The sequence below is a fragment of the Trachinotus anak genome, unplaced genomic scaffold (assembly GCF_046630095.1).
Source record: "Trachinotus anak isolate AG129_WGS33_773 ecotype Australia unplaced genomic scaffold, CSIRO_AGI_Tana_v1 ptg000030c, whole genome shotgun sequence".
NCBI classification, from domain to species: domain Eukaryota; kingdom Metazoa; phylum Chordata; class Actinopteri; order Carangiformes; family Carangidae; genus Trachinotus; species Trachinotus anak.
Genome location: NW_027273881.1, coordinates 268213 through 292720, shown reverse-complemented (window position 1 = coordinate 292720; position 24508 = coordinate 268213). Strand labels below are relative to the sequence as shown.

Genomic DNA, 24508 nt, shown 5'->3' with positions numbered 1-24508 from the left:
ATGAAATAAAGCTAAAACTTGATTCACTTCCACTGAAGTTGAAGTGATCTCAGAGCAGCTTTCTGCCCCATAAAGTATTTTGTGCCCCTTTGCACTCATCATGTAATCTACTGCCCTCTGGTGGTGGCAGCAGGGTATTGTCCTTGAAAGCGAGCTTGACTTCCAGCTGTTGTACCTGTCACTTCTGTCCTTTTTGTGGGTGTGACCGTGTCCTGTTGACATTGACAGGAGCTTCAAGTGGAGAGGACGGCAGCTTAATCTGAAGGTTTGATCACTGAGGATAATCCTGGATCTTTGACTGGTGATTAGCTACAGCTAAACTGTACAAGGTAAACTGTCCTTGACTCACCCTCAACTGTACTGAGATCACTTATAATATTGCAGCATCGTGCACATGCACAGATGTGTGTGGAAACTAAACTTGAACATTCAGCATGAAGAGGCAGCATAAGAAAGAAAATGAGCAAATGACACTAATTTATCATCTCTGAGAGACAGAGAGAGAGAGAGTGAGAGGGAGAGGGAGGGAGAGTGAAAGTGAGTGGGGGAGAGAGCTGTGATGGTGGTGACCAGAGCAGAGTATTAGCTCGTTAATTAGCAGTTAGCAGTGTAGTTGTGAACTTAGCAGTGTAATGTTTGTTCAGTTCAGGCTGTTTGTCAGTGAATAAATGTCACCACTCCTCAGGTGTGAAACTCCTGCAGCTCCCCTGTGCTTCAGCTACAGTCCAGCAGGTGGCTGCTTGGTTCTGTTTGTCCATCTGTAAAAGTCACCACACGCCACTGGTGTGATGTTCAGAAAGACAATTAACAAACTAACAACACAAAACTACTCTTTCACACAGCTGGTTGATGTTAAAATAAGTTTTATCTCATGTATTTGATCAATACCAACAACAAAAATAAAAACATTTAAAAGACATATAGGATCCATGTATTTGAGTTGTGTGATACTCCTCCGAGCTCTAGGGGGAACAATGGAGGGCCCAGGCTGCCACAGATAAGTAAAAGCCCAGAGCAGTTAGCACAGGTGTTGCTCATTGAAAGGGGCAAACAGTTTGGACTGTGCTCGGACAACTTCATTTAATGTTTGTTTGGTAGAAATCTTTTTGGAAATTATGGAGCATGCAGAGATGGACACCGGAAATGAAAGGCATCAGAACAGCAAAGCATTGGTGTGGACTTGATATCGTTTGTTCGAGTCCACGTCTAAATGAAGTGTAGGACTCAGTCACTTTAAGACATTTAGACATTTTTGGATCCATATCCATAGATCTACTTAGGATTTATATTATTTAGATTATTCTGCTGTGTTGAATTGTCTGTTTTCCTGTAGATAAATTTCACATTTTGCGTCTTCAGGTTATATTACCTTAGTGATTCATTTGAATTCAATAGTAAGACTAACAACTGAATGTTGTCTTTTTTTTTTTTTTGAACCAATGATTCATACTTAATTAGTTAATTACATGAAACCATGTGGTCTAATTATTTAGACTTTTTGTAATTATTTAGACTTATTTAGACCTTAACATTTTTTTCTATACATTTTCAGTGAAATGAGTAAATGTTGAATTGTTTGATCTTTGAAGTGAAATAATTTCAGTCCCAGTTGCTGTGTGTTAAATAATCAGCTTTAGTTTGTTTCATGAAGTCATTTCCTGCACAGATGCTGCAGACTCAGAGACTGTGTCAGTTAAACTTGGTGGATCTCAGTCCTCCAGTGAGTCAATGGTAGAAGTACAGCAGCTGATGGCAGCTTCCTCCTCCTCACACTGCTGTCTGACTGAACTCAACTGACCCTGATATGAACCAGAGAAGAAGAGTCCGTCAGTGGAGCTGATATTTTTACAGGAGAAATTATGTAAATTTCAGTTGATGTGCAGATGAATGATTTGTGTTTGTCTCCACATGAAGGTAGAAAGTGTGTGTGAGCTGATGTGGATGTGAATCCAGCAGCATGGATCAGTGTGAGGACAGAGAGGAGGGAGCCCCTCCCTCTAAAACCACTCTGTGTGGGGACCATGAGAGCCAGACCAGAGCTCAGAGGTGAGATGAGGATCTCTAACTGTCCATGACTCTTCTCCATGTCAGAGCTCAGCACTCACATCACTGCTCCATCATTATTCATATTCAAAGCTCTGTGTGTGTTGTGTTCAAGCCCAGAGCAGCAGCAGCAGCAGCAGCAGCAGCAGCACACCCCAGACTCAGCTTAGACTTAGACCTGGGCCCAGCTGTGTGTCCACGAAGAGAAACAGGTTAACATGTTAACTCCTGATAATTTCACACGACCTGTTGATGGAAGGTGAGAATTTAAAACACTCAGAAAGACACTTCACATTAAAAGTTAGTTGTTGTGTTTATTGCAAGATTGAACATATTTTTTTATATGTGTTTTTGTTTCAGGATCCAGCAGCAGAGACCAGACCCTCCTGAACCCAGCAGTCTGTCTTTAAAGAGCGAGTGGTCAAAGTACAGGGACATTACCTCTAAAGAAAAATGTCCATCAGCTGATCAGATGTAAGCTGAACACACAAACCACAACATCTTAAAAAACACTTAGTTCATTGCTGCTTGCACACACCAACAACCTAACTGTAACACAACAACAACCTCCTTTCCAGCAAACTGCTGTAAAACTGTTATGAGTTGCAGCATCTATGGCCACAACAGTTGTAGCTCATAAACAACATTTCCCTCCTTTAGAGAACCCACAGGAACAGGACCTATAAGTATATGTATGAACTTGAACCCTATCTAGGTAATCTGGGTAAACTACCAGTTGGCAGTGCAGCCATGTGGATAATTCTGTCATGTGACAGGCTCGCTACACTGAGAGTCAAACGTCTGTAACATACACTTTGAGGTAGATGAACCCAAACTCGGACCAGTTTGGCCTCAGGATGAGCTGGGAGGTCAGTCTGCACTACTTGATGTCCAGCTGTGGGCTGTGTCTGTTCCATGGGGAGGTCTAAATCCACAGCCAGAGAGCCCCAGTTGTCAGTCACAGGGTGTGTCGTGGGCACTTGTTGGCAAACCCAAACACATGCCAACACCTCCCGCTCACCCACTGAACACTCCTGTGACACTTGGTGTTGTGCTGGAGTTGGGAAAGCACTGCAGCAGCTGCTGTGTTGGAGGAGTCACAGGTCAGGATTGTGGGGCTCTCAGCATCAAAATGTGGGGGGTTGAGTTGTTCCTTGAGCTGGTGAATAGCCACAGAGCAGGCAGAAGTCCATCACCAGGATGTATTTTTCTTGAGTCCTGGTAGTGGAGCTGTGGTTCAGGAGCAGTGGGGCAGGAAGAGCAGGTGATAGGCTGTCAGCCTCAGGAAGGAAGCTAATTGTGTTGAACAGGTAGGTTCAGGAAGGCGTCTCACAGTCTCCACTTTAGAACAGAGGGGGTTTAGAACCTCAGCCATCAGGTGAAAACCCACAAAACTGATGAGGGGCACTGAAAATCTGCACTTGTCCCCATTCAGAGTGAGACTGTGGCTGGTGAGAACATCAAGCACCTTAGCCAGGCGCTCATCATGGATGGCTTCCATTGGGTTGTGCACAACTATGTCGTCCACATACATGACCAGCGCAGGATGCCTAAAAATATGGTGGACATTTATTTCTGGAAGCAGCTGGGGGCGGAGCTAAGGCTGAATGGCATTCGGTTGTTGCGAAACACCCCAGCATGTGTTACAAAGGCTGTGAGGTTGTGGCTGCTTGAATGAACAAAGAGCAGACATGGAATGAGTCAGGGATCACAGCTGTAAGGGCCATATTAAGAATTGCTAAATTGAAATTAGTGACCTAATTACAACCCTTTTGAAGCATGTGCCTGGTGCTGCGACTGTTTGTCCACTTAAAATAGGCCCTAAGTCTTCAGAAGGAACCAATGGGCTCAGAGCTGAGAGCCACAGACAGAGGAGTGAGGTCACAAAGTGTTGAGAGACGAACTCACACACTGTTGGTTTGGCTCTTTTCATGGGGTTTGTTGTCAAGAACAAACATGTAGAACAACAGCACAATGATCCTTTAATTACACACAAGACTGTCTTTAACATCACTGATATCTGTGCAGATGTAACTCTGAGAAACTGTGTGTTTGTCAGTGAAGTTGTGTGATGGTCAGATGAAGCCTGCAGCAGGATGTGGTGTTTGCTGTTGTCACAGTCATGTAGAAACACACAGGCCTCCTTGTGTGAAATGAAGCTGAACTCCAGAGAAAGAATCAATATGGAGAAGAAGAGCAGACACATCGGCAGCCATTAGTTTTAGTCAGGATGTTGTTTTGTCTTCATTTGTGGCAGTGGCAGTGTCGGGGTCACAGACATCTGATCCTCTCATCTTACCTTTGTATCACTCTGCTTCTTTAGAGCTGATGTGAGACAGGTCATCAACAGCTGGAGACTGGACACATTTAATGACTGACTGACACAACAGTGTTGTTTCTGGATGCTGCTGTGTTGCTTCCATCCTTCAGTACAGTGTGCGGTGCTGGATGGTGATGTCACTGCAGGACGTCAGCTGAGAGTTCCCACAATGACTCTGTCATCAGAGAATTGATCAGTGATCGATGTGATGTGAATAAAAACATGTTTGTGTTTGCAGAGGTCAGAACCACAGACTGAGAGCAGAGTCTCCAGGATCCAGCTGTCTGTCTATGAAGAGTGACCGGTCCAAAGATCTTCCTCTGGTCTTCAGTCCTGAACCTGGACCCTCAGACTCACAGTAAGAGACAGTTTCTACTGTAAACTGAGCTGAAGATGATTCAGTTATTAGACATATTTGACTGTGACATGTTAGTGATGAAGAAATGTCTTGACAGAGGGAGGAAGAGGAGTGGTGTCTCTGTGAAGGAGCAGCTGTCCTGCTGTGCTCTGTGTCAGGACGTCCTGAAGGATCCAGTCTCTACCAGCTGTGGACACTGGTTCTGCAGACAGTGCTTCACCTCATACTGGGACCAGTCTGGGTCTTCAGGAGACCCCTCCTGTCCCCAGTGTGGAAAAAGATCCAGAACCAGACCTGGACTGCAGACAGCCAGTCAGAGCAGCACTGTACAAAGTGAGATTGAACATGTGTCTGCTGATGTCTTCATTTCTGAAACCAGGACCTGTTGTTTTCTCCAGTGTCAGTTGTTCTATCACACAGCACTGACATTTCAGATGATTCTAAAAAGCACAACATTAAAAAGCTTTTCTTTGCTGCTCTTTAGTTTTTCTGTAGCTGATGAAAATAATCAGCAGATTCTCAGATTCTCTTTCTTCAGTCTGACATTGTCTCTTCTCTTTCAGCAGATAGTGGTCTGCAGGAGGTTTTAGATCAACATAAGATCAGTCTGAGGAGCAGATGTGAACGTGTGACTGAAGGAAGTGATGGAACAGGAAGTGGAAGCCTCCTCAACAGGATCTACACTGAGCTCTACATCACAGAGGGACAGAGTGAAGAGGTTAATACCCAACATGAGGTGAGGCAGCTGGAGACAGCTTCCAAGATGAAGACCCTCCATGATGCTTCAATCAAGTGCCACAACATCTTTAAAGCCTTACCTGACCAACAGAGACCCATCAGAGTGGTTCTGACCAACGGCGTCGCTGGCATTGGAAAAACCTTCTCAGTGCAGAAGTTCAGTCTGGACTGGGCAGAGGGCTTAGAGAACCAAGATTTGAGTCTGCTGGTTCTGCTTTCGTTCAGGGAGCTGAACCTGATCAGAGAGCAGCAGTACAGTCTTCTCAGGCTGCTCCATGTTTTCCATCCAACATTACAGAAGGTCACAGCAGAGCAGCTGGCTGTCTGTAAAGTTCTGTTCATCTTGGACGGCCTGGATGAAAGCAGACTTTCACTGGATTTCAACAACAGGGAGGTTGTGTCTGATGTCACACAGACGTCATCAGTCAACCTGCTGCTGACAAACCTCATCCAGGGGAACCTGCTTCCCTCGGCTCTGGTCTGGATCACTTCCAGACCTGCAGCAGCCAATCAGATCCCTCCTACATGTGTTGACAGGGTAACAGAGGTACCAGGCTTCACTGACGCCCAGAAGGAGGAGTACTTCAGGAGGAGATCCAGTGATGAAGAGCTGTCCAGCAGAACCATCTCACACATCAAGAAGTCCAGGAGCCTCCACATCATGTGTCAAGTCCCAGTCTTCTGCTGGATCACTGCTACAGTTCTGGAGCACATGTTGACTACAGAGCAGAGAGGAGAGCTGCCCCAGACCCTGACTGACCTGTTCTCACACTTCCTGCTGGTTCAGACAAAGAGGAAGAAGCTCAAGTATGATGAGGGACATGAGACCAGTCCACAGGAGCTGATGGAGACTGACAGGGAAGTTCTTCTGAAGCTGGGGAGGCTGGCGTTTGAACATCTGGAGAAAGGAAACATCATGTTCTACCAAGAAGACCTGGAGCAGTGTGGTCTGGATGTCACAGAGGCCTCAGTGTACTCAGGACTCTGTACTGAGATCTTCAAAAGAGAGAGTGTGATCTTCCAGAAAACAGTCTACTGCTTTGTTCATCTGAGCATTCAGGAGTTTCTGGCTGCAGTCTACATGTTCCACTGTTACACCAACAGGATCACAGAGGTCCTGGAAAACTTCCTGGGACAAGACAACAAACATAGAGAGTCAACCTCAAAGCCTTTTTTAAAGAAGATTGCTGGGATGTTTAGAAACATTCATCCACCTCTGGATGTCTTCCTGAGGGCAGCCATGGAGAAATCCCTCAGAAGTAAAAATGGTCACCTGGACCTGTTTGTTCGCTTCCTTCATGGTCTCTCTCTGGAGTCCAACCAGAGACTCTTAGGAGGTCTGCTGGGTCAGACAGAGAACAGTCCAGGAACCATCCAGAGAGCCATCAACAACCTGAAGAAGATGAACAGTGATAAAATCTCTCCTGACAGAAGCATCAACATCTTCCACTGTCTGATGGAGATGAAGGACCACTCAGTTCATCAGGAGATCCAAGAGTTCCTGAAGTCAGAGACCAGATCAGAGCAGAAACTCTCTGAGATCCACTGCTCAGCTCTGGCCTATATGCTACAGATGTCAGAGGAGGTTCTGGATGAGTTGGACCTGGACAAGTACAACACATCAGAGGAGGGACGACGGAGACTGATCCCAGCTGTGAGGAACTGCAGGAAGGCTCGGTGAGTCCAGACATGATCAATATAATTATCAATCAGTAGTAGTTTTCAGAACACAGTTTTCATTTATTCTCATTATTCTTAGTTTTACTTTGAAACAATCAAAGGTCAGTTGTGTTTTTTTCTGGAGGTGTTGTAAATGCTGTGAGCACCAAAATGTAGATGTTTCAGTTGGTTGTGATTGTTGCTGTTAAGTTCATAAAAACACTTGTTTTGTTTATTTGTAATAATTGTTGGATGCTTCATTGATTTGTTAATGTTCTGTGTTGTTTTGAGTCTTTTTGGTTTAATTAAAACCTGATCAAACTAATTAAAGCAGCTCCACTGATCTTACACCTCAGTGTGTTTCCAGGTGTTTCCAGGTGTTGGGGAGGACTCCTGCATTTGAGAAAACAGTAGTATTAAACCTTTAGTGTCTCCAGCTGTGCAGTCTGATAAATGTCCTCAGGTGATGTCACCTGAGGAAGCGTGGGCAAAGTCTGAAGATGACACCAGATCTCTGTAGTCCCCCTTAATCTAACAGCTGAGGGTTGGTGGTTGAGTTGCATTGTGGGTAATGTAGGCAGCAGTTTCTTCTGAGGAAGAGGAATGTGTGAATGAAAAAAGAAGATGTCTCTGGTTCAACTTTGTTGAAACTGTCCATTGTGACAGTGTTACAGGAGAGCAGTGATGAATCTGTGGAGGTCTGTATTCAGGACTCATGAGGTTTCTATGACAACAGTCATCAGTGTTTGACAGTGAACAGTGAATGCAGTGAAGCTCTAATGAGCAGGTTCTAGCAGGTGTTTAGTAAAGTTTGTTTAAGACCTGATTCATTGTCCAGAGATGACTGAAGTCATGATGAGCATGGAGGATGTTAGGGGACGCCCCCCCCCCCCCTTTAAATCACAGGAGACAAAAACAGTGGGCTCCAATGAAAGCTGCTTTAAAAGTGGAGCTGAACAGCAGCCACTGTGGTAACAACAAACACTGATGGGATAATGGTTCATGATGTTATGTACCGCAGGTTTTTAAAGTTGCAGTAATTAAACCTCTACTTAAAAAGCCTACTCTTGATCCAGATGTTTTAGCCAATTATAGACCTATATCCAACCTCCCCTTTATTTCCAAAATCCTTGAGAAGGTTGTTGCAAACCAGTTATGTGATTATTTGCACAGGAATGGTTTGTTTGAAGATTTTCAGTCAGGTTTTAGAGTCCATCATAGCACAGAAACAGCTCTGGTTAAGGTTACCAATGATCTCCTCATAGCTTCAGACAATGGACTTGTCTCTGTACTTGTCCTACTAGATCTTAGTGCCGCATTTGACACCATTGATCATAAGATTTTATTACAGAGACTAGAACATATGGTCGGCATCAAAGGAACCACACTAAGCTGGTTTAAGTCATATCTGTCAGATAGACTCCAGTTTGTTCATGTTAATAATGACTCCTCTATCATCACAGAAGTTAGTCATGGAGTTCCACAAGGTTCTGTGCTAGGACCAATGCTCTTCAGTCTATATATGCTCCCTCTGGGAAACATTATTAGGAGGCGCCAGATGAATTTCCATTGTTATGCAGATGACACCCAGCTGTACTTATCCATGAAGCCAGGTGAGACTAACCAGATAGCCAAGCTTCAGGTGTGTCTTAAGGACATAAAAACCTGGATGACCACTAATTTCTTACTCTTAAATTCAGACAAAACTGAAGTTATTGTAATTGGCCCAAAACACCTCAGAGACACACTATGTGATAATATACTGACTTTGGATGACATCACCTTGGCCTCCAGTGCTACAGTCAGAAACCTTGGTGTCATTTTTGACCAGGACTTGTCCTTTACTTCACATATAAAGCAAGTCTCTAGGACAGCCTTCTTCCACCTGCGCAATATTGCTAAAATCAGACCCATTCTATGTCTAAAGGATGCTGAAAAACTAGTTCATGCATTTGTTACCTCAAGACTGGACTACTGTAACTCTTTATTGTCAGGATGTCCCAAAAATTCAGTAAAAAGCCTCCAACTGATCCAGAATGCGGCAGCATGAGTACTGACAGGAACTAGGAAACGAGATCACATCTCTCCTGTGTTAGCCTCTCTGCATTGGCTCCCTGTAAACTCTAGAATCGAATTTAAAATCCTCCTCCTCACCTACAAAGCCATTCATGGTCAGGCACCATCGTACCTTGGAGAGCTTATAGTTCCCTATTTTCCCAATAGGACACTTCGCTCTCTAAATGCAGGTCAACTTGTGGTTCCCAGAGTTTGTAAGAGTAGAATGGGGGGCAGAGCCTTCAGCTATCAGGCTCCTCTCCTGTGGAACCAGCTCCCAGTGTGGGTTCAGGAGGCAGACCCCCTCTCTACCTTTAAGATCAGGCTTCAAACTGTCCTGTTTAGTAAAGCTTATAGTTAGGGCTGGCTCGGGTATGTCCTGACCCATCCCTTAGTTATGCTGCTATAGAGCTAGACTGCTGGGGGATTCCCATGATTCACTGGGCGCTCTCTCTCTATTTCTGTCTCTCTCCCCCTCTCTCTCTCGACTACTTTATGCCATTAACTTTGTATTTTTTCTCTCCTGTAGTTTGTGCTTCTCCTCTCTCTCCCTCTCTCTGTCCTCATTCTGCAGGTATCTCTGCCCCGGGAGCAGCAGGATCCAGATCCACCACTACTCATCTTTACTATTAACCACTGTTACCTGTCATTATTATTGATAACACCATTACCGACACAGCTGTTCCTGGTCTCTCTCTCTCTCTCTCTTCTCTCCCCTCTCCTCCCCCTCCCCCTCTTTCTATCTTCTCCTAAACCCAACCGGTCGAGGCAGACGGCCGCCCACCCTGAGCCCGGTTCTGTTGGAGGTTTCTTCCTGTTAAAAGGGAGTTTTTCCTCCCCCCTGTCGCCAAACGCTTGCTCTTTGTGGGAACTGTTGGGTTTATTCAGTAACAAAGTAAGGTCTTGACCTTACCCTGTAAAGTGCCTTGAGATAATGTATATTATGATTTGGCGCTATACAAATAAAATTGAATTGAATTGAATTGAATTGATCAAACAGAATGTAACAGCTGCACAAGCAGAGAAAAGTCATCACATCAGTGAAATGACTCAACTGGTCAAAGCAGACCAAGAGTGGAGATGTAAACCCCTGAGTGTATTGACCTGATCAAGGCTGAGCTTTATTGATTTTTGAACTTTTCATGTTGAAGAGTGAACTTGTGTTTTTTCAAGTGTCATTGTGGAGCTTTGAAGTCTTTCCATAGATTGTGTTGAATGAGACAGAAAGTCCCAGGTGTTTTCTCTCTTGTTGCTGTAGAGGAGAGTCGTATCAGGAAATGTTCAGCTTCAGCCAAGAACACAGGTGTGAATCTATCAGAGCAGAATGGGAGGATTCAGTCTTCTTCTACACACCAGAGCTCAGTGTCATGTTTCTGTGAGGACCTTCTGTGAAAACCACATGATCAGACTCTGCTGCTGCACGGAGCAGATGCTTCCAGGTTGTAACTGTAGAGTCCACTAAGTGTTGATCACTAGTGTTTTACTGAGGACAGTTTGTTCATGGATCAACGTGGGCGCTGCCACTGATTCACCACAATGAGCCAGATGTGTTTTATGCAGTGGTGTGTGTTGACTTCTACGGAGAGGCAGCAGAGCCAAGCAATCTGGACTCAGTTTAAAAAATCTGGAGAATAAAACTGTTTTTCTGAACAAGATTCTGACTCTGGATCAAATCATATGATGGAAGCAGAAATGTAACATCATTTTCCCTCCTTCATCTGCACAACAAAGATTCCCATGAAACTCTGCAGGTCTGAGAGAGAGTGATGAGAATTATTGTTTCATGTCAAACACAATCAGATCAGATAAGCTGAGCCACAGATGTGAAGAGCAGATGTTCATCACATCATCATCTTTTCTATTAGATGCATTTTAACTTCAGTGTCTTTTATTACAAACTGTCTGATTTTATACACATTTTATATTTTCTCTCATCACAGACTTGGTGGTTGTGGACTCTCAGAGACTCACTGTGAAGTCGTGTCCTCAGCTCTGAAGTCCAACCCCTCCCATCTGAGACACCTGGACCTGAAACACAATGACCTGAAGGATTCAGCAGTGAAACAGCTGTGTGCTGGACTGGAGAGTCCAAACTGTAGACTGGAGACTCTGAGGTCAGTTCACTGACTGGAGCTGTTGTAGTTTTATATTCAGTTCAAATCTGTGAAGTTCCAGGTTTTCATTGGTTGGTTCATTTTCAGGATTTCTATTTGAGGATTTAAAAGGGTCAGAAGAATCCCCAGGGGCCGTTTGGGGGCCGGGGCCAGACTGATTATTGTGTAGACTAATGATATTGTGTTATATTAAAGTGGTCTACCTTGCTGCACCATCCTGCAGCCTGAACTGAGCCTCACAGCCTCTTGTCTCTCCCAGCACGTCACACGCTACCAAGTCTATATTTGCAGTGTGGGGGGCCTGCAGATCTTCTCTTTCTGAAGCAGCAGCAGAAAGAGAAGGAGAAAGGTGGAGCAGAAAAGAATGAAGAAGAACAAATACTGGAGGAGGAAGCAGAGAAATGTTCCACAATAACAGAGAGATTCAACATCCAGTAAAGAGCCGGCAGCTGAAATGCTAAGCAGGGGCGTTGTAGCTAGCTGCTAGCTCAGCTCATATTAAATGTGGCTAGTATAGCTAGCTGCTAGTTTTTGGGCAGCAGCCCTGTGCTTGTGTTAGCTGCTGTTTGTCTTTGTGTGTTATTAACAGCTGGGACTGGTGATCTCCAGGTAAAATGAAGGGTCCCACTCGGCCCCTGGATGAGAGCAGTCACAGTGTTTGTGATTCAGAGCAACACAAACCAGATCAAAGCAGGGCCAGTGGCTGAGGCGGGAAAGTGGAGAAGAGAGGAAACTCAGCTGGGACATGGAGGCAGGAAGGATTAGATTGATGCTGGGAGCAGTTTATGAGCAGCTCCCACCTCCCCAACATCATAGTGAATAAACAGGTGAGGAGCCAACATGTCCTCTATGTTCAGGTGGAGCTTCATGTGGCGCCTTCTATCAGGGGCTAAAACAAGCCTGTCTCCAGGCCCACACACCTGGAGACATCAGCAGGTGCTGAGGTGTCTCCCAGCAGCCACTGAGAGTCAGAGCTCAGAGGTGAACTCACTGGAGGCAGAAGGAGACAAGATGGATTTGATTTGTTGGTGAGGGTGAAGGACTCAGGAAGCAGCTTTGAACAGGCGTGATGCAGCTGAAGGCAGGGAGGGACTGGCCAATCAGAGGAGATCCAGGAAAACAGCTCCTAGTTCCTCAGGAGACAGCTGCCACTGATCTGAGAGCAGATGTTGTGTTGTGGTCAGAAACACAGCAGCTTGTGTATGTTGTGGAGCTGACAGTGCCATGGGAGGACGCAGGAGAAACGGCCTCTGAGAGGAAACAGCTCAGATACACAGAGCTGGCAGCAGAGGCAGAGGAGCCTGCTCTGAAAGCTGAGCTCCAGGGGAGGTTGGCTGTAGGGGTTTTGTTGGCAGATCAGTCTGCTCCCTGTTACCTGAACTGAGCTGCTCTCACTTCTGTTCTCTTCAAGTCCACGTTGTGCTTCTCTGAACCTGTGCACTGTGAACTCAAAGCGCTCCAGGTGTCCTTCATGTCATATCTAGTTGACTGTGTGTGAACACAACAAAAGGTCAGACTTGATCTTGAAGAATGGAGCTTCTTCTAATCACATGAATAACACAAGTGGTCATGTGACTGTGGTTCAGGAGCAGTTACCAGAGCAGACTGACACTGACACTCAGAGAAACTCTGTTCATCAACTATCAGACCTAAACCGTGGACGTTGTGCTGAGCTGAAGGGTTGTAGGACTGTGAGCACAGGTTTGATCTCTGCTCTGTGACCTTCATTAACCCCGTCCTCACTCAGTCTGCTCCTCACTGGGGGGTTGATGTGAAAATCAGATGAATTCTACTTCCTCATTCAGTGAAGATCAGCTGAATAAATCTGTGGTGTTTTCCAGCAGGAGGCTCTGAACGTTACCTGAAGGTGAACTGGTTGTTGCTGCAGGTCACAGAATCTGACGGCTCACAGAATGGGCTGTAACACCGGTGGTAGACTGAGGCCGAGCACTCGTCCTCCTCAAGTTCTCAACAGTAACACAAGTTCTTCTTTAAAGATGTGGACACAGAGAAATCTTTTCCCTCCTCCTGTAAATGTGACATTGTGCAGTTGTTTGGTGACTTTGGAACATTGAAGCTGCTCCACCATGTTTGTTCTGAACAGTGTGACTGAGTTCTCACTGTTTGTTCACGTCCTCAGTGTTTTGTTTCTGTGCTGATGTCTGTAGTGTCAGAGAGGGAACAGACTAAACAGACGTGAATCCTCTGATTCTCCTCTGATTACAGACTGAACTGAGGTCAGCAGCAGCTGATCAACCTGTGTTCACATCAACAGCTGTATGAATGTTGTGCTGACATTTGGATGATGTGTGTAGAAGGCTGACATGATGAAGATCCACAATAACAGAAGGACAAAGTCACTCTACTCATTTTAGACAAAGATCATTGATCAGGACAAATCTGATTGATTATCACTCATTGATCTACATCTTTGATCCTTTATTCAGATTGATAGACTGCAGTTTGTCAGAGACCAGCTGGTCTTCTCTGGGCTCAGCTCTGAAGTCCAACCCCTCCCATCTGAGAGAACTGGACCTGAGCTGGAACCAGGACCTGCAGGATCCAGGAGTGAAGGGTCTGTGTGGTTTTCTGCAGAGTCCAGACTGTAGACTGGAGACTCTGAGGTCAGTTCACTGTTGTAGATCTTATATCTTGAATCCACAGCTAATGAAGCTTCACACACAAGTTGAATCCATTGACTGTGAATGAATGAATGACACTGTAAATAGTTGTTGTCTCATGTTTCCAGTTGTTCTTCTCTCAGACTGAGAATGATTCTTCAGTTTCAGCTCATTTCACTCACTTGTCATGAATAATGTCTGTTCACTTCAGTTCAACCTTCACAGCTCACACACTTGTATTTCTCTCAGTCAGAGGACTCATGTTTTCTAAATCCACTGGAGAAAATGTCCAGTGTTAGTTGTTCAAGTCAATTCATTTTTATCACAACAACATACACAAGATCCTCACAACTAATATTTGTTCAAAGAAAGTGAAGAAACAATCTTCTTTTTTTCAGTAGATTTCAGTGAAGTGTCAGGACTAATGTCTGTTTGATCAAACTGTGTGTGTGTGTTTTCATCTGTAACACAACACACACAACTGTTGTGTTGACAATGTTGTGTTGTACTGACATGATGAAGATCCACAATAACAGAAGGACAAAGTCACTCTACTCATTTTAGACAAAGATCATTGATCAGGACAAATCTGATTGATTATCAATCATTGATCTACATCTTTGATTCTTTATTCAGATTGAGTTGGTGCAGTTTGTCAGAGATCAGCTGTTCTTCTCTGGGCTCAGCTCTGAAGTCCAACCCCTCCCATCTGAGAGAACTGGACCTGAGCTTCAACAACCTGCAGGATTCAGACCTGAAGGATCTCCGTGGTCTCGTGGAGAGTCCAGACTGTAGACTGGAGACTCTGAGGTCAGTAGAGGGGCGGAGTCAGTCCATGCTGCTCTCAGCAGTATTGTACTAAACACAGTTAGTATCAGAGCAAAGATCTAGTGTTTCCTGTGAACCTCCAACCTCCTCGGTGGCTGCTTTCCTCAGTGAAGCTGTGAGAGGAGAACGGGGACAGGCTTCAGGATTGGACAGAAAGACAGAGAGAGGGTCAGCCAATCAGAGCAGCCAGAAGCTTGCTGTGATCATGTGTACAGGGAATAAAGCTGATTCATGCTGACAGCCTCAGAGATGGACAGAGATGGACAGTGTCCTCATTCATCAATCTGTCCAACCATCATATCTGATCTGAACCTGTCAGTCTGTCATTTGTTTCATGCAGTGATCCTCAGTGACAGCCTCGATCTGTGTGTTTGTGTGTGTGTGTGTGCGTGTGTGTGTATGTGTCTTGATGATCCACAGAGCTTGAAGCAGGCTCTGAATGGTCCATGTTACTGGGAGATGAGAGTGGAGAGGAGAGCTTGATCCAGCAGTGACTGACAGAGGAACCAGAAGAAGTGGAGATGACTCTCAGTGCTGCAGTCTGAACTGATCTGAGAACAGCTCCACTGTCACACACAGAGTCCAGTCCACCATCATCCCTGTGTGTTCCTCTGGATCTGACAGAGCATCATCAGTGTCTCTGGACTTAAAGCTCATCAAGTTCAGCTCTGAACAGTTTCCTTGTTGAGCTTCACAAAGAGGGAATTTCACAGTAAAATGACTTGAACTCTGAAGATGAGTTTGACTCAGACGTTGAAGCCTCATGTTCTTCAGCTGAACTTTCCCAGATATTATTGTACAGGAGGAACATGTTGTTTTTATCCTCCATTTTATTGATGTATTCAATAATACTTTATAGAATATATAGTAAATTATCATATTCATAATGTTGAATATGCTAAATATTTGTAACCAACCCCTGCAGCAAATAGAAACCAACAAAGTTTTTTACTGTAGTAGAAGTTAAAATGTTTTAAGATAAAAGAAAAAGTAAGTTAAAGTTAAAATCTACTCATTATGTTACTGTTACATTTTCATAGTATTGTATTGTTATTGCACATTTACTGCTTCTCTTAAGCCTGTTGAGATATGAGGTTTTTAGCCATATCTCCCAGCCTTTTTATATGAGCATGTCTATATATCTTAATGATAAGTCAACAAGTATCATTGGTTTAATTAATTATTAATTAACAGTACTTTAAATCCTTCTGCATGGTAAATAATGTTTTTATATTTACTTCCTGTTCTTTATAGCCTTATATTTGACTGGTGTTTAGTTCTGCTGTTTGTAGCAGAATTATAATTCAGTGTAAATTCAAATGTAACTTAAATTTTCACCGACACAGTGAGGGGGGCAGTAGAGTTTCAGGAGCCAGAACGACCTCCACCAATCAGAGGTTTACAGTGCATCCAGAAAATATTCACAGCACTTTACTTTTTGCATATTTTGTTATGTTACAGCCTTGTTCCAAAATGGATTAAATTCACTTTTTATCTCAACATTCTACACACTATATCCCATAATGAGAAAGTGAAAAAAGTTTGCTTGAAAATTTTGTAAATATTAGAAAAATAAAAAACAAAAACAATCACTTGTACATAAGTATTCACAGCCTTTGCCATGCCACTCAAAATTGAGCTCAGATCATCCTTCAGGTGTTTCTACAACTTCATTGGAGTCCAACTGGGGTAAATTAATTTGATTGGACAAGATTTGGAGAGGCATAGACCTGTCTATATAAGGTCCCATAGTTGACAGTGCATGTCAGAGCACAAACCAAGCCATGAAGTCCAAGGAATTGTCTGTAGACCTCTGAGACAGGATTGTATCGAGGCACAGATCTGGGGAAGGGTACAGAAACATTTCTGCAGCATTGAAGGTCCCAATGAGCACAGTGGCCTCCATTATCCATAAATGGAAGAAGTTTGGAACCACCAGGACTCATCCTAGAGCTGGCTGCCCGGCCAATCTGAGCGATCGGGGCATAAGGGCCTTATTCAGGGAGGTGACCAAGACCCCAATGACAGTGCTCCAGCGTTTCTCTGTGGAGAGAGGAGAACCTTCCAGAAGGACAACCATTTCTGCAGCACTCCACCAATCAGGCCTGTATAGTAAGAGTGGCTAGACGGAAGCCACTCCTCAGTAAAAGGCACATGACACCCCGCCTGGAATTTGCCAAAAGGCACTTGAAGGGTTCTCAGAACATGATAAACAAAATTATGTGGTCTGATGAAACAAAGATTGAACTCTTTGGCCTGAATGCCAAGTGTCATGTCTGGAGGAAACCAGGCACCGCTCATCACCTGGCCAATACCATCCCTACAGTGAAGCATGGTGGTAGCAGCATCATGCTGTGGGGATGTTTTTCAGTAGCAGGAACTGGGAGACTAGTCAGGGTCGAGGGAAAGATGAATGCAGCAATGTACAGAGACATCCTTGATGACAACCTGCACCAGGGCGCTCTGGAACTCAGACTGGGGAGAAGGTTCATCTTCCAACAGGACAACGACCCTCAGCACACAGCCAAGATAACAAAGGAGTGGCTTCGGGACAACTCTGTGAATGTCCTTGAGTGGCCCAGCCAGAGCCCAGACTTGAACCCAATTGAACATCTCTGCAGAGATCTGAAAATGGCTGTGCACAGACGCTCCCCATCCAACCTGATGGAGCTTGAGAGGTTCTGCAAAGAAGAATGGGAGAAACTGCCCAAACATAGGTGTGCCAAGCGTGTAGCATCATACTCAAAAAGACTTGAGGCTGTAATTGCTGCTAAAGGTGCTTCAACAAAGTATTGTGAATACTTATGTGCATGTGATTATTTTTTTTTTAATTAAAATATATTTGCAAAAAATTTTAAGCAAACTTTTTTCACTTTGTCATTATGGGGTATTGTGTGTAGAATTTTGAGGTAAAAATGAATTCAATCAACTTTGGAATAAGGCTGTAACATAACAAAATGTGGAAAAAGGGAAGCGCTGTGAATACCTTCTGGATGCACTGTAGTTCAGCCTGAGAGGTAAAACCCAGGGCTGGTGAGAGCATCATCATCTTCATCATCTCCTCTCTTCTCTCATTGGCTGTCATTCACAGCTGATCCACAGAAATACTCTGGGCTTTGTTTACTAGAGGTTTTAATGTTGGCATTTCACTTGTTTCTTGTCTTTGTTTAACACGACTGTTTTTACATCCAGAGACTGTTGATGTGAAGTGCAGCATTATCAATGACCATAATTAGCAAATCATTTGAACACATTTCCTCCATCCACCACTGACTTATTCAATGACCTTGTTGCTTCCAATGATAATTTAAGATTCTCTTTAGATTCAGTTTCTCCTGATCAAAAAACACCACAAATCAAATCACCATGGAAAAAGAAACTGTTGAAAAGGTGAGAGAGGACAGAGGAAAAGCAAATCACATGTTCACTTGAATATTTTTAAACATAGGGTTTTAATTAATTAATTCAGAAAACCAAAATAACCACAGTTTTCTTTTCTACAGTTGATAATCTTTTAAATCCACCACCTGCTCTCAGTCTAACTCAACTTTCAACTGAGAAAATCTCAGCACAGTTTGAAAAGACAACATTTCTGTTAGAGCCAGCATAGCAAATATTAACACACAAACTGTCATGGGCTCCCAGCTATGATGTCAACCAATCTGCTGCCTTACTCTCTCCTAAGGAACAACAAGACTAATAAAGTCCTCTGAACTCAGGAAACCTACTGCTTTTAAAATGTCAATGATCAATCTGGACTGCCAGTTAAATAATTCCAGACACATTTCTTTGAGAGAAAATTGTTTTTAATCAACCACTCACATTTAACCAGTAACATTTTAGAAAAGTTCAAATCTGGTTATTCAGCAACCCACAGCACAGAGAGTGCTGTAATCAAAGTGGTAAATGAGAAATGAGCCGGTCTCTGACCGTGTTTTAGTCTGATTTATTCTTATTTAATGAAACAGCCGTAGGAATGGTGAATATTCTCAGGGGCCCCCCAGTACTGAATATGGTGTTCCTCAAGGAACCATTCACAGCCCAATCCTGTTATCACTATATTTGCTCCCATTGGGAAACAGTATCAACCATCACCATATTGGGTGTCATCTGTACGCTGATGATACACAATTGTACATCTCTGTTTCCCCAAATGACTCCATTGCACTGCTCTCTCTCATCACCTGTCTCACTAACATTAACACATGGATGTGTAAAAACCTTTTAAAAGCAGCAAGAGAAAATCTACACTTTGTGTTTGGTCTCAGCAAACAAATGAAAACACTAATCACATATTTGGGATCACTTTAGCCTCAGATCTTTAGAGGAAGAAATAAGAAATGTTTCCAGAGTCACTCAGAATCCTCACTCACACTTTTATTACTACCTGTTTAGACTGTTGTGATTCTCTGTACCTTTCAGAAACGACTGTAAAGTTGTGACATGAGATTTTCTTTGGTTTTATGTTCCATGCAGATCACTAAGCTCTTCCACTACCTTTCTTTTAGATGTCTTTTCAGTGTTTTTTGTTGTTGTGCTGTTTTAATCCTGTTTGAATCACTTTGGCCAAAGTGTTTGTAGGACATATTTTATGTATGTTATCTATATGTTATATCAATAAAGTTGAATTGAAAAACATTTTAGAGCCAAGTTTAACCTGTTGCTGCCCAGAGGGACCACCTGTCCTGCAGAGTCTGTCAGTCTTCATGTGTCAGGACAGAGTGAAGCAGCTCCACGGTTTCTGCACCGGCCTTCACTCACACTCACCTGCTCACCTGAGTGATTATCTGCTTTAATCTGAACCATGCTCTGAAACTTCATGGTCTACACCCACACTGACAACTTGTCGCTGATTGGCTGGTTGGTGATTCCCTTGAGCCAATCACTTCCTCTCCTGCCTCCTGACCAAACAGACCTCAGTGACTCTGACTGTTGGTGGGTTGAAGAGCTGAGCAGCTGCTGATCTCCTGCAGGAACAGAAACCATCCAGTGAGCAGCAGCTCTGTGGTGAAGCAGCTCAGTGATGACAGAGGTTCAGACAGCCACTTACAAGAGGAGCATCTCTGAACACAGCTCATGATGAAGCTTGAAGTGGACGGACTCCAGTGGCAGAAGACTCAGCAGGTCACAAAGAGCTCAAAGTTCTTATCAGTGTCGTATGAAAGGACTGGAACAGGAAGGTGAGGCACACAGGTGGAGACAGGAAGAAACAGGCTCCAGCAGGACAGTTACTATGTCTGTTTAACTTCAGAACTGTGAGGCTTCCAGATCAGTCAGAGGATCTCTTCCCTGACGGTTTACGTTACCAGATGGATTTCAGAGCTGTTTAATCACAGTCCTGAGGTCAGTCATCGTTTTCAGGTGGTGTCAGCTGAGAGCACAACACACACAAACACACCAGAGTCCAGAACCAAACAGGTGGAGTGTGAACGCTGGATGGACCCTGCAGTGGGACGGTTTAGTTGACATGGTTTTTGTCGGGGACTCGGTCCATAGAGATTTAAACAGACAGTGACAGATCAGTGAAACCATAACACCAAGTTCTGTCAGTCAACACAATGTGGAGCTTCACAGCACAAATCTGAAATATCAGGTGTTAACAGAATGATGGGAACCAAAACAGACCGGCTGCACCGAGACACTGACCCTGCTGTTTTTACTGGTCAGCTCCCACTCTGTCAGTGACTGTGTTTCATTGTTCAGCTCGTAATCATGAAAACAACTCTCTCACTTTCTAATGAGTTGGCAGCAAAAGTCAGTGAGTCATCTGCAGTTATACATTTTAATAAACTGATGATAAAAGTTTGAGACTTTAATTTAAACTGTTTATGAGATGATTTTGGTCCAGATGCTCTGTAACTTGTTTTCCTGAAGGTCAGAGGTCAAACTGTTAATAATGGAGTCTGCATGATCAAGGTGTTTCAGGAGGAGGAGGATAATCACCTGCACAACCTGGCAACCCAAATGTTTTTCTTATTAATGTTTTATAACTGAGCTGTAAACGATTTAATGCTTTATTGTAGTGTGTGTGTGTGTGTGTGTGTGTGTGTGTTCCAGCACAGGTGGTGTACCATCTGTTGTTGTACTTCATCACCATCATCATCATCATCAATCTGCATCGTCGTTGACACATTTGCCAACCTGAGGAGCAAAAAACAGGGGGAGGAGGAGACACTGGAGACCAGGTGTTCAGTAGACAGGTTAAAGTCTGACCTTAGTGAAACCCACAATCAACTATGAGAACCAGCCCTGGTTCTTGGAAGCTCTTCTGGTTCTGCTGTTTGAAGTAGTTTTCCTGACAGACCGATAAAAGCAAACTCACCTGCAGAGTTTTTCCTCCCTGTGACCTTTGACACGTGGCTGTGATTCCAGAGAGTGAACTGAATGTACTGTAATGTGTCTGTAGATGACGGAGCCCAGGAACAGGAGGCAGAGGATGAGATTCTTGGACATTCAGGAGGGAGCCAGTGCTGCAGGAGGAAACCTCCAGATCTATAAAACATAATGACAGTCTGATGATCAGCTATGGACTGTTCACTCTCGTTAAACGATACAGCCAGACTGATGGACTGTGTTAAAGGAGAAAATGATTCACACTCTACTGATGTTTCTCACCAAAACCAGAGGAGAGTTTTTTGTTTGGTTTTTACTGATTGTGAGTCAGACCTGTGGTCACTGAGGGACACGGACTGAACACTGTTACTGTATAAAGATTGATGTTATTCTTCTTCTTCTTCTTCCTCTTCTTCTTCTTTTTCTTTTTCTTCTTCGTCTTCTTCTTCTTCTTATTGTTATTATTATTATTAATATCATTATTATTGAATTTGGAAATATTGTGTATTATTGTAAGGCAGTAAATGTCATAGAAAAGGCCATGGGATAGTATGAAGCAGGATAGTAAGGCATAAAAATATCATAGTATAGTATGTCATTAAAAAAAACGTAGTATGATATGCCATAAAAGCATCATATTTTAGTTTGTCATGAAAAATGTCATAGTATAGTGAGGTATTAAATATCATAGAAAATGTCATGGAATAGTAAGGGATAAAATGTCAGTATAGTAAGTCATAAAAATTGATTAGTATAGTATGTCATAAAAAAATCATATGGGATAGTAAGACGTAAAAATGTAAAAAGTCTAGTAAGACATTAAATGACATAGGATAGTAAAGCATAAAATCTCATAGTACAGTAAGGCATAAAGTGTCGTAGTATAGTATGTCATAAAAACGTCATAGTTTAGTAAGCCATGAAAATATTAAAAAAATATTAGTACAATATGTGATTAAAAAAAATGTCCTAGTATAGTAAGGCATAAAAACATCATAATGTAGTATGTCATTAAAAACATCATAGTATAGTAAGTAGGACTGTCAAACCATTCATGTTTTCTTAATCATGATTAATCACTGAATTTAATTGCAATTAATCGCATGTTTTATCACATGATTAAAATTCTGTTATTTTGCATTTCAGAACTGATTTCTCTTGCTTGACAACACATAACTGTCAGTCTGTCTGAACTTGAAGCTAATGTTAGCATGTGTGACACATAATTATGAAGATGTCTGATAATGTATTTATCAATTTTTAAAGGATGTTGTAGATTCTTCCTTGAATCTGGAGCACAAAATCTAAAAGCTGTCTTTCCAAGGTCAGAACTGACCTGAGGAACAGGCAGCGTGATCCAGTCCTGAGAGCAGGTTTGCTGAATTCCTACATTAATTATTTGGTCATCTTTTTAAAAGTGCTTTATAGATGAATATATACCAGTGTTGATCTCATCTCATGGTGAAAGAGGACCAGCCAACCTTTTCATCAGAGTGCAATGATGGCTATTGTAGGTATCCCCAGTAAAAAATGTAATAGCAGAGTGATATACATCATGTAAGGGCTTAAGAGTGGTGACAGCAGCATGTCTATACATATAACATCACCACAGTCCAGGGCAGAAAGAAATAGAGCTTCAGTAATTCTTATTCTACTGCGTATGGGAAAGTAGGTTGTGTTTCTATACAAGAAACCAAGTTTCATCCACAACTTTTTTTACTAAATTGTTCACATGGATTTTAAAAGTAAATTTATTTTATTATTTTTTTAAATAAACAACCAAACACATTAACACATAAAAAGAGACACAAAACATCACTATCAAAACTACTATGTAGATTATTCTTCATGAAACAACAGACTCATTATCCGTGGGCGAGGACAGACCTGTTGTCACAGAGTTACAGTGCATTCAGACCCTTCCACTTTTCCACATTGTGTTATTTTACAGGTGTGCTCCTTTCCACAATAAGTCCAACCAGCTGAATTTACCACAGACTGACTCCAGTCAAGGTGGAGAAACATCTCAGAGATGATGACGAGAAATGGAACCTGAGCTGAAGTTCAACTGTCACAGCAAAGTGTCTGAATACTTGTGGAAATGTGATATTTCAGTTTTTCCTTTTTAATACATCTCCAAAAAAAATCTTCAGAAATTCTGTTTTCACTTTGTCGTGATTGAATTTAGATTGATGAGGGAAAAAATGAATGTAAATGACCAGCGGTGATTCTACAGTGTGGTGGGGCCCTTCACAAAAAAATACCAGGTGGCTCCTCCAATCAGCAGTCATCATTTATCACCATTACATAATAAATACATAATCAATAATCAATACATAAAGCCCCTTTAAGGAGGTTTCCTACCGAGTGATGTTGGCAATTTAGCAGTTTTCTCACTAGATTTGGCAACTTTTAAATGAATAGCAAATGAATTCCAGTGCTCTGTTCATAATACTAATACTTCAGTTACACAGTCTGTTCAACAGTCTGCGTAAAACAGTGTTTTTAATATTAGTGTGAGATTTAGATGCACATTGAGGGGCTGCTTGAAAAAAATAGCTAATTATAGAGGTAATTACAGTCGGTACACCGTAAAAGATTGTCATGTAAATTAACAGTAAAATACTGGCAGCAGGGTTGCCAGTAGTTTACTGTTAATTTTACAGTTATCCTACTGTAATCAACTCAACAGTATGTTACTGTAATACGACCATGTACTGAATTACAGTGCATTGCTGTGTTTCCTTGAGTTTACAGTAGACTACTAGCAGCAGGTTGACTAGCGATTTCAGTGTGATAATCTATACAAGATACACATACTGAATGATTGTGTTCACCAAAATTCAGCAATAAATCATTCTATGGAAAAGAAGAGAAGAAGAAATTATAAGATTATATCTGTAACCCAACATCTATTGGAAAAAGGCAACACTAACTGAAATACTTGTTGTTGGTGATACAAACTGTTTATTTTTTCATTACAGTTCTAAATTTCAGTCATGTATAACAGAGCAGCCGTTATCCTTAAATGTGATCAACATTTTAATAGACTTAGGGGAATTATGCATACTACATTTTCAATACAAAATGCACAGTTTGGCACTGAGACTGAAAAAGAACATTGATCCCACAAACATAATAATCTATAAGGAGAGAAGCTTCCATTTTCACACTAACTAAAAGATATGAAAGAAAAGCAGTGTTTTTTGATCCAAATGGTGGGAAATGTAGCCAGGCAGACTTGAGTGGTACTGTAGGCAAATATTAATTTCCTCCATCAGACAGACTGGCATAATACAATACATTTCACAACATAAAGGGACATCATCCTTTCAAACACTGTCAAAATTTGAAAAGTGGTGTCTGAGATATTGTGTGTGAGGGACAGACAATGGGAGCCCCACGATTTAATGGGATGGGGAAACCAAGAAGTAACCTG

At 42.6% G+C, this 24508-nt stretch overlaps 3 protein-coding genes across 12 annotated transcripts in view; 1 reads left to right on the top strand and 2 right to left on the bottom strand.

Moving 5' to 3' along the window:
* LOC139612045 (NACHT, LRR and PYD domains-containing protein 12-like) overlaps positions 1 to 24508 on the bottom strand; it is a 606901-nt gene that overhangs the window by 322149 nt on the left and 260244 nt on the right. The gene's annotated exons all lie outside the window — the stretch shown is intronic.
* Positions 1 to 24508, top strand: part of LOC139612046 (NACHT, LRR and PYD domains-containing protein 12-like) — a 286486-nt gene that overhangs the window by 64420 nt on the left and 197558 nt on the right. For 2 of the 7 annotated variants that reach the window (XM_071467174.1, XM_071467175.1), the window contains exons 2-11: positions 229 to 329; positions 686 to 783; positions 1915 to 2046; positions 2159 to 2255; positions 2404 to 2517; positions 4602 to 4721; positions 4819 to 5054; positions 5285 to 7136; positions 11114 to 11287; positions 13735 to 13911. In XM_071467174.1, coding sequence (XP_071323275.1) covers positions 2022 to 2046; positions 2159 to 2255; positions 2404 to 2517; positions 4602 to 4721; positions 4819 to 5054; positions 5285 to 7136; positions 11114 to 11287; positions 13735 to 13911 — 2795 coding nt within the window. In that variant the 5' untranslated portion in view covers positions 229 to 329; positions 686 to 783; positions 1915 to 2021. Of the gene's footprint in view, positions 1 to 228; positions 330 to 685; positions 784 to 1914; positions 2047 to 2158; positions 2303 to 2403; positions 2518 to 4601; positions 4722 to 4818; positions 5055 to 5284; positions 7137 to 11113; positions 11288 to 13734; positions 13912 to 24508 lie in introns of those variants that run through there. The other 5 variants (XM_071467176.1, XM_071467177.1, XM_071467178.1 and 2 more) reach the window with 4 other exon arrangements.
* Positions 1 to 24508, bottom strand: part of LOC139612054 (protein NLRC3-like) — a 77110-nt gene that overhangs the window by 32763 nt on the left and 19839 nt on the right. The gene's annotated exons all lie outside the window — the stretch shown is intronic.